The sequence below is a fragment of the Pieris napi genome, chromosome 16 (genome assembly GCF_905475465.1).
Source record: "Pieris napi chromosome 16, ilPieNapi1.2, whole genome shotgun sequence".
Classification (NCBI taxonomy): Eukaryota; Metazoa; Arthropoda; class Insecta; order Lepidoptera; family Pieridae; genus Pieris; species Pieris napi.
Genome location: NC_062249.1, coordinates 11,287,888 through 11,298,402, shown reverse-complemented (window position 1 = coordinate 11,298,402; position 10,515 = coordinate 11,287,888). Strand labels below are relative to the sequence as shown.

General features: G+C 34.5%; 1 protein-coding gene across 1 annotated transcript; it reads right to left on the bottom strand.

Annotated features, from left to right (window-relative positions):
• Nucleotides 1-9,007: 9,007 nt before the first annotated feature.
• On the bottom strand, nucleotides 9,008-10,186 carry LOC125057314 (pupal cuticle protein). Its single transcript, XM_047660951.1, has one exon. The coding sequence runs from the start codon at nucleotides 10,132-10,134 to the stop codon at nucleotides 9,334-9,336; it is 801 nt and encodes a 266-aa protein (XP_047516907.1). The 5' UTR covers nucleotides 10,135-10,186; the 3' UTR covers nucleotides 9,008-9,333.
• Between the last annotated feature and the right edge of the window lie 329 nt (nucleotides 10,187-10,515).

Below are 10,515 nucleotides of genomic sequence, written 5' to 3'. Positions count from 1 at the left end.
AAGTATAGTGAAATGTTACACGGTTATTCTACGTCAATATTTTTTTTTCTGAGCCGTGCTCTGGCTGTCTACAGCCTTATTCTTGTATATTTTGTTGCTTTTTCATGTTTGTAAAGATAGAGGCCCGTTTATTAGCGTAATTAAGATCAATTCATTATTTATGTAATACAATGTAATACTTTATTAGTGCATGGTATAATAATGTAAATTAGCTTATGATTTTTGAAAAAGGTTAAATAAAAAATAATTATTTATTAATTTAATTATTTTTTATTTATCCAATAAGGAACAAATTAAGTACCTATCAGGTATATTATTTAAAAAAAAAAACATGAAAAATTAAACAGAGAACAAGAAATAAGTAAGTACTAATAAATCTCCTCGTCACTATCGTTGGTATTACCGAGGTGGATCCTAATGGCACCAAATTTCTGTAAAAACACTGGTAATGGTTTAGTATGGCTCCTGAGTCGCAGTCTTATTAAATCCCTATATAAAGGGAGTGGTATAAATAGAATTCCAGTGTTTTAGGTTTTCAGCATTTTCTATGGGTTCTCCTCGTCGCCTTCTTGAATTAGTCCTCGTGATAGTTTGCATCTCTTGTAATTCGTCTTCAAAACTGTATCTAAAGTATATTTTACCAGGATGATTATAATAAAAAACTACTTCTTTTATTTGCTCCAATAAATTATATCCCCATTTTTATCTTTCAACCAATTCTTCCCCTTTATTAACTCTTTAAAATCTATGCAATCAGCTTGTGTCATTTGTCTTACCTGGTACTTGTGTCCGGTAACTTTGGCATTCTCTATCAAGGAATACATTAGGTTAGGTGTGTAAATAGTATGCTTTTTCTTGGAACGCTCAATAGCAGCGTGCATAGAATCACCCCTCGATTGGCCACCTTTCTCCAAAAACCTATGAGTAATTTTTATGTTAAAATTCTTCGCCGCTAAAGAAAACATGGCGAATACGAAACGATTACGATTTTGCCCTGCACGTGAATCAGATAAAAATATATATTTTTATTCCTAATTCGACGTGTACCTGGATCAATGACCAAAGACAACTTGCTATTTCTATCGCACCCCTTTTCGCAATCTGACAGTGCCAGACATAGCAGTAACCTTTCTTCTCGATGATATTATAGATCGTGAAATTGTATACAGGATACTTCCGTTTATAATGAAATGTGCCTACTTCACTTTGAGGGATATTCAACACTTTTTCCAGATCAAAACATGCTACAACACTGTCATCTGAAGAAAAAGTTTATTTTTCTTGTTCCTTTAATTGCCTGACTAATTGCTTTCTTTCAAGTGCTTTTCATAATCAGCTACAACATCATCAGAAGTTTGGTAAATTGAACATATCTCACGTAAATCTTTTTTAGGTTTGTGGAAGGATAGGTTAAACTTTGTATTAAAGATTATTTCATATCGTTTAGTTGCTTTGCATGTTTAATTGTACTGGTTGTTTGTATCTATCTATTCCAAATATAGTCGGTGCATTTTAGAGATATTCAAAGTTTCACACAGATATTGCTTTTGGCTATCTTTCGAGAACAGTGTGATTCAACTCTTTCAAATAAATTTATATGGTCGAATATACTTTTTCAGTCTCTTCTGACATTCTTCTTGGCCTGTTCTTATGAGTTCCTCTGTAGTCTTTTAAATAGTTGTCATCTCCCAATTTATCAATAGCTGTGTATACTACTTGCTCTGTAATGGATAATGTATTTAAAAACATAATTTTAGAAACTTTAATCATGTAATTAGTATCATCGAGTAGTTGATATGTTAATGTTTGAGTACGATTATTTTTACGTTCAACAATCAACTGTAATCTTTTTGACGTTATCTTTCTTAACATGTCGGTTAATAAAATCTCACTGTCTCTCATGGTCCCCGATAGCCCAAAAACTCAGAAAAATTTTACTCCTCATATTTTGATGTATCTTTTCGTAACATTTCAATTTGCAGTTGCATGGAGGTCCAATAGATTTTTCTGCGTTTTGTTTGTTAGTTCTAGCACCCTCATAACTTTTACCAGAATTTTTAAGAATTTAGTTTTTCTTATCTTTCCATAAATTAGGATCTATTTTTCTCTTTTTCGTAAGCTGTTCAATGGGAGTTACGGGTCTTTCCTCCGATGCTGTAGTTGCAACATCCTGTGATATATTTTTTGTTTCAATACTATGTAAAACACCATCTAAATTGGAAATACTTCTTAGATCGTAAGCCTTATTAATATATAAAACAGTCGGCGAGGCTCGCCCCCGCTTCATCCCTTGTCTATACTAACGCGCTATTGCGATAGACACGATCGGAAAAGTATCCGTATATTAAGCGGTTACTAACAATAACTTGAAATTCATGAGCGAATAATATAAGTGCTTGAACCTTTACGTAAAAGTAGAAGAAAGGAGAGAAATTAGTAAAAGATAATGGAATAACTGTAATTATTATATTCAGTGTGCAATGATGCATTACTAGTAAAAGTTGCTTCCATTTTTACACGAATAATCGTGTAAGAGTAATTGCCGAAAGGATAGGATAGGCACGAGCGGCAGATTGATTTAACACGTTTATTCTGGTGTACTCTAAGAAACAAATAATATGTAATAGGCGCATGTTTTGTTATTCATGATGATATGAAGATATATTTTTTCCCTACAATAAACGAATATTGTGCTATAAAAGCCTTATTTGAAGTCTAAAATATTTAAAAAAAATTATATAGGTGTATGATAGGCCATTAAAACAAAGAAAACGAAAAAAAATTTTTTGGGTAAGAGCTCTTGCACGTTTATTCGTTGGGGCCATCGATATTATTGTATCATATGAGTTAAGATATTTTTTTTTTAGATTTAGTTTGCGATTTAGCTTATCTATGGATACAATCCAGAGATTACGATATTTGAATTACAAATATATTTTAAGTGTAAAATATAATACTTGAACATATGACTACACTTGTCTTTTAATTTGTGACAGATACATTAATCCACAACTAGTAGGTATGAACATAGATGTGTACTAGCCAGTTTTGCTTCGTGTGGAAAACAAAATGTTAAAAGTGTAATTTCAGAGAAGCTTAACTTCCGGTGTCAAAATCCGTAAGATTTTGACATTTGGCAGTCATACTCAGCTCTAAGTATCTAATAGATTTTTTACTAGCCATTATCCGCGCTTTGTTCTCGTGGAAAAGAAAGCGAAGAAAAGTGTAGTTTAAGTTTTGTCAATGTCCATAATGTCCATAAGATTTTCACATTTGGCAGTCATACTTAGCTCTGTCTTTAATAGGTTTTAATCATTGATGAAAACTGCATTAATCTGCAGCTTAGTTTAAAATATGCTACTTTACCTGAAAACTTATTTAAAACGTCAAATTTATACTAAACTCGTTTTGACATTTCGAATGTATGTGATTAATACACAATAATAATAATAATAGGCCGGCAACGCACTCGCGAGCCCTCTGGCATTGAGAGTGTCCTAGGGCGGCGGTATCACTTAACATCAGGTGGGCCTCCTACCCGTTTGCTCCCCGTTCTATAAAAATAATAATAAGCCTTTTTATTTCCTGTTTTACAATAGTTGGTAATTGCTATATTACATATATAATATATATATATTTATCAATTAATAGGAACTTCCAGGCCTCCTCCAAAGATGCCCATTTTTGTCGGTCCTGTGCTATGGAGTGCCAGTTTTTGCCAGCTGATCTTTTCAGATCATCTTAGATTAATACAAAATGAATAAATAAATCCCAAATGGGATAAATATTTAATTAAAAATTATTCCCGTTGTATATAAAACCTTATCAACTAAAGGCTGTACAAGAATTGCATTTACCAATGTCTCGAGTTGAAATATTGGTTTATAAGAGTGGCCTAGTTACCGCTTTTTGCTTTGACTTTTTACTTCTAGACCCAGGTGCATTTGAGTTCCATTTCCTTTACAATAAAATTGTTAATAGCTAAGTTTATTAAAGCTCTCGGCGAGGCAGCTTCTTTTAACATTATTATTTCTCCGTCTTAAACATATAATGACTTTAGTTGGGTGAATTTATGTTTTTAAGTTATTAAGATGTTTATATCAACTCTTATAATAAAGGAATAATTTTATTTGGATATTTTCTTATTATACTTTCGTTCCTTACGAAGTTGGTTCAATTCGAAACAATAATTTCAAATTGGATTTTTTGTATTGAAAATAGAATTCGTACTCTTTTTTCTTTTTTATGTAGAATAGAACGGGCAGGAGGCTCGCTAGTGTGTTGCCGGCCTTTTGAAAATTGGTACTCTTAAATAATATATTTACAATTAAAAAAAAATACAAAATTAAATAAAAAAACAACTATTTGGAAAGTTCCAAGGAGTAGAAAGATAAGAGGGCGCCCTAAAATCAGGTGAATAGTCAATAGAAGATATAGAAGAAAGCCATGGGTAGAGATTGGTTTACGGAAAAAGCTGGAGGGAGTGTGAAAAAAACTTATATACACGCGTTAGAAGTTATACTTCTTTGGCGTAACAAGATTCGCCTTATTCTACGTTTCTAGAAATAACGACACTAACAATAGAAAAATTACTCACATCATTTTTCCTTAACGCGCCAAAATAAGTATAACTCCAAAAACCAAAATGTTGACTATAGCTAACTTCAGGATGATGGTTTTTTGTGACGGAATGCGCGCGCATCGTAAATATTTACTCTCATCATTTTTCCTTAACGCGTTAAATGAACTTAAAAAATTTATGTAACAAATCTAAAATAATGATCATTTGTAAAGATAGGAAATAAACGGGCTTTATTATTATTATATAAAAAAAGTAACAAAGAACCAAAAATATAAATCCATTTTTAACATTAGAGGGAGTTGTTGGTGTTTGAGTATAGAAGAAAGAGGTGACCGACTTGTCTGACGCGTTGTCAAAAAGTTTATTAGGGACATATACCTTCACTTGCACACAATTCGATTTTCAAATACATGTCTTAATAACATTTAATGAAACGAATTCGCTTATTGCAACAAAACAATACAATCACCCGTATGACCAATCGTCAAAGGTTAAAACGCCAATTTAAGTAATTTGCAACATTCTCTTTGTGGTTTATCAATGAAAGATAGGTAGCTCTTCGTGACTTTGTCCGCGCTGAATGTGAAACAAGTGTGTCAATTTATGTAATAAGTTATGTTATATTCTCATTATACATAAAAAAGGGTGCGTAAGAAGTTATACTTCTTTGGCATTATTAAAAATAGTTTTTGATTGCATGCAAATAATTAATTACAATTAAATAATCAAAGACTGGAAAAGGAGTCATTATAGTCAATTATGTTTAGTTTACATTTGAACAATTAAATAAATAAATATTTATTATTATTCTCTTACATTAAGTGTAACATAAATTCTATTATTATTCGAATGTTGTTTTTAAATTATGTCCAATGCCGTATAATCTTCCGTGGGCAACTTCATTCTGTTAATTTTGTGTCACGGTGCGCGCGCATCGTAAAGTTTCACTGTCATCAATTTTTCATAACGCGCCTAAAGAAGTATAACTTCAAAAAATTTGGCTATATAGGCTCACCTGATGTTCAGTGATACCCATGGACACTCAATATAAAAGGGCTTGCGTCGCCGGCCTTTTAAGAATTCGTACGCTCATTTCAATTTTAACTTGAACAAATTGTTTCACGTATAGCTCGCGTGAGATCGTTGACTTACACGAAACTTATCAAATTATTAATGTAACATTAAACAAAGCTTTATTATCAAACAATTAAGAGATACTAAAATCTATCTATCTAAAGTCAAGCACATAACAAACAAGTGACCACACAATTAGTGTACTTATTTTAAGGTATAGATAATAAAAGACTGGTTGGAATGATGGGCAGGTCATCCTGAGAGAACAGAACAAGATCTTTTTATGTAATAGGAGGCAAATGGGCAGGAGCCCACCTGATGTTAAGTGATGCCGCCGTATGGACACTCACATTGCGCGAAGTCCCACAAGTGCGTTGCCGTCCTTTTGAGAATTGGTACGCTCATTTCTTGAAAGACCCTCGAATTGTTTCCAAAATATTTGGTGGCCAACTGGTTCCACATAGTGTTGGTGGGCAAAATGGCCTTAAAAGACGCTCAGTTGTGGAACAACGGACGTCGAGGTGATATGAGTGGAATTTTGTATTCCGCGGACGTCCGATGACGAAACGCAGCTGCAGGTTTTAATCCGAACAAGTCCTCTGAACACTCTTAGTGGTAAACGCTCTTACTTTATAACTGAACGTCGTTCGATACGTAAATTGAATTGATTAATTTTTTCTCATTATTATTAACAGTATTTTTTTACCATAGTTCATGAATAGACCATTTTGCGTCTGTTACACTGCTATTTTTTCCATAGGTTATTAGTCATTTCTATGTCTTCTCTTTTAACTAAAATACTATTCAGTCAACCCTATAATGAATAGGTACACAAAGAGATACGTTATAACGGTTTAACTGGACGGGTTTTGTTCTTATATAAGCCAGCCTTTTAACATTGGTTCTGCCTTCCTATCAGACTACTCTTATGTCAGTTTTAGTTCCTCAAAAACACATTCTCAATTATTTTTATGTTAACACCTGTTACACTTGCAGTTATTTTGCAATCAATATTAATTCGTTTTGATCATTCCTCTTCTGCCTCGTAAATTATTAGCTACTACTTTATTATTATTCTTTTTTTCTTTAGATTTTACTTTATTTAATTTTAGTTATAGTTCATGTTATTTTGAGTATTTTTTTGGTTAATTAATTTTGCACTTCTTGTACTTTACCCTCTGTAGGTGTTTCTTTTTTTAGTGTTCCATATTAGGGTTGCCTGTAAGAAATCGCTTGTTAGCGATAAGGCCGCCCGTTGCCTAATAACTTATGTAACCTGATTTTTTTGTTTTTTATATGTATGATTTTGTATATTATGGTAACGAAGTGTAAATAAATAAAACGTCTAGATAACTTAATTATACATTTAATATGAATTGTATTCTACTAAAGGCAATGTGTGTGGACTCGCGAAGAGAGGTAACTTCTGTACAACATTCTCGCAATGTGGATTGTAAGGTAGCGTCACTAATCACAGAGAGTCGCCGGCACTTTAAGTCTTGACGTTCATTTCTACGAACATAAATATTTCAACAATACTTCCCACAATAAAGAGTTTTGTTGTTTCTTAAAGTGACTGAATTAAACTAAACTTAGGGTCCTTCAAGAAAAGAGCGTACCAATTCTTGAAAGGCCGGCAACGCACTTGCGAGCCTTCTGGCATTGTGAGTGTCCACGGGCGGCGGTATCACTTAACATCAGGTGAGCCTTCTGCCCGTTTGCCTCCTATTACATTTAAAAAAAAAAAGAAATAGTTTAGGAAATCGCATTATTTTATTCACGAACTGTTTAAATTTGGACAAAGCTAAAAATATTTTAATGAATTTATAATTCCACTAAGCGTTAATCGATGAGTCTAGACGTAAACATTAAAGCTTAATAATCTGGAAGAGAATTCTTAGAACATATTTAACGATTTTATATATGTTATAACATTTAATATTAGCTATAGGGTTCCTAAGAACGAAATCTGTTAAGAAGTTCATATGTAATATGTGTATAACGTCTCACATGACAAAGTTTATACATAGTCGTTTACGCAAAAAGATTTGAATAGTAATTTGAAATAATATATGCAGTATAAAAAGCAGTGTTGGCCTAGTGGCTTCAGCGTGCGACTCTCATCCCTGAGGTCGTAGGTTCGATTCCCGGCTGTCAATGGACTTCCTTTCTATGTGCGCATTTAACATTCGCTCGAAAGGTAAAAATTAAAAAACCGGCTTGCCTTGGACCCAAAAAGTCGACGGCGTGTGTCAGGCACAGGAGGCGGACCTTTCCTATAAGATTGACCAATGATCATGAAACAGATACAGAAAACTAACGCTCAAACCCACAAAGGTTGTACGCCACAAATCTTTTTAATTTTTCTATGCAGTATGTCAGTCGCGAAAAAATATACGGTAGTTCTGTAGCAATTTAATATGTTTACAAAGGCCTCTACAAGTACTCTTAAGTACAATATTACTACTACAATTTTGTGTGTCCCTAGCTGATCGTGAATACTGCATACCTCGCAAAACGTCAAGGTACTTAAACAATGTAATACATTCACATCAGTTAAAGATTTTTTAGTTTAGTTGGACATGGGAACAATTACAAGTGCAGAGACTTCTTCATAACTAAGCAATCGCTTATTTTTTGACACATTTAATAGCACAAATTTTTCATCTCAATTTACTGATTACATACTGCCTTTATTAATAAAGATTACGTAATAGTATATACTTTCTTAATTGTAATTGTATATTAGTTTAATATAGACTACAAGTCATAGTAATTACATAAAGCAGCAACAAAAGCGTAGATAATTGATGTTTCGAAATTCATATTAATAATTCTCGAGTATAGTAGGCAGTCTAAATAGAAAGGCGTGGTACTTTATTCGCTTGAATTAATAATAACCTCTATAAGCGTTAAGGTGATCCAGTTTGTGCAAGTATTGTAGAATGCGGACAACGCCTTGGGAGCAAAACAGGAAGTAATATTTTAATACAAAAACTTCCAAATTACATGATCGTAATAATATAATTGCAGGAATGCGGAATGTCTTAATTAAACTGATTCTTCTATTTTATAATATATTACCGAAATAATTAATGATATACAAGGCTATAATGTAGGAGATATAGTTATATGACATAATAGGGGGCTGTGATGTAATTGTTATGTCTGTTTTTTTCTTTTGTGGCGTGTTATTGACACAGCGAACCTGGTGTTTCCTCTTAAAAATTTGTTACTCAGATACTTTCTACAACCGAAGAGTTTTCTAATATAGACGACATGAATAACGTACTTATTGCGTGGTATATAGAACTGGGGCGTTAGACGTAATTTATAAATAAAGTGATGCAATACGAGATTATATCTTTATTATAACGTGGACTAGGTCAGATACTTGCGTCCAACTTTAAGCGACTAACCGGAGCATTACGCAAAGAACAGTAAATTAAATATTTACCGCAGCACATAACAGTAAATTCATTAGCTAGGAATTCATTTAAATATATTTTCGGTATAGCTACATTTATTTACAAATTTTCATAAAGCATTTCGATGGAACTTTCAACAACAACAATAGATTGTCCATCACACTATCACAACAAACAACAATTAAGAAATGCTTGGGGGGAATGTTGTTGTTTTTCCACCTCTCCTTGCCGAGGATATGCCAATTATATTTAAACTTTGTGGAATGAGTAAGTGTAGCCGTCAGGTGCTCTGTTCAGACTGAACTTGCCCGGAGGGAAGAATCTAGTTGGAGTGGGAGTTGTGGGCTCATAGTACTGTTCTCTTTGTTGAGGTGCGTTGTACTGCTGCGATTGGACACCGCTGTACTGAGCTTGCTGTGTGCCAGGGTATATGTTGTTCACTGGGTACTGAGATTGAGATTGAGGCTGGTATTGAGGCTCTGCTTGATATTGTTGTGGCTGGTACTGTTGTGTCTGGTACTGTTGCTGGGGCGCGGCGTCGTTTCCTTGTTCGTATAACTCAGGGTGGTACTGACCGTCATCAACACTTGGTTGTGCGTTGTAGCTACGGGGGGCTGAGTATTTCTTAGGCGCTGAATACTGTTGAGGAGCACTGTATTGGTTAGATTGGTATTCAGGTGCCTGGTAACGAGGGTCTGGGGTGTATCCAGGTGTAGGTGCCGCTCCTAATGGGGCAGTTGGGATGTGGTCGCCGACAGCTTGGAAACCGTTCTTGCCGGCAATGTAGTTCACCGTCTTCTTTTGTCCAGTGGGGTCGATGTAGGAGTAGCTGCCTCTACGGTTGCCATCAGCGTCAGTTTCTTCTTTGAAGTTAATTCCATCTTCCTGTTGGTATGCTGAGCCGAAAGCACCGTTTCCACTGAGATACCGCGCTTCTTGAACAATGGCGGCGGTTCTCGGATCACCAGCGTACTTGGGAACGCGTTTGGCGCCTTCTTGTTGCTGACACGCGACCGTCGCGATAACAAAGACAAATATGAGCCTGTACATTTTTGCTCAAAATGTGCACTGCTCGCGTGAAAGTAACAGATTGTGCGTGGCGGGCGGGTCGCAGGTTTTATATGAACAGTTTAGGCCTTGAAGTATATTGGAAGGGTCCGAGTGCTGACCGCGAAAACATATCATTCACATTGCGAATATTGCGGTAACTACGGATGCTTGGACGTAATTAACTAGGAAGTGACATTAAGTTGAGGATTACGGATCGTCCTTTCAATTGCCTTTTTAACTTGATTTAAATGTCAAGTTGTGCGTGCGAAGTCAACGTAATAAAATTTATTTATTAAAACACTCCTGCCCTAACATGACTCTAAATTGACAAGAGTGCACAACTAGTGAATAAAATTTACAGATGAAAATAAAGACAAACAT

What these genes read in the sequence shown, in the direction of transcription:
- LOC125057314 (XM_047660951.1), bottom strand. Translation starts at nt 10,134, where the DNA reads ATGTACAGGCTCATATTTGTCTTTGTTATCGCGACGGTCGCGTGTCAG.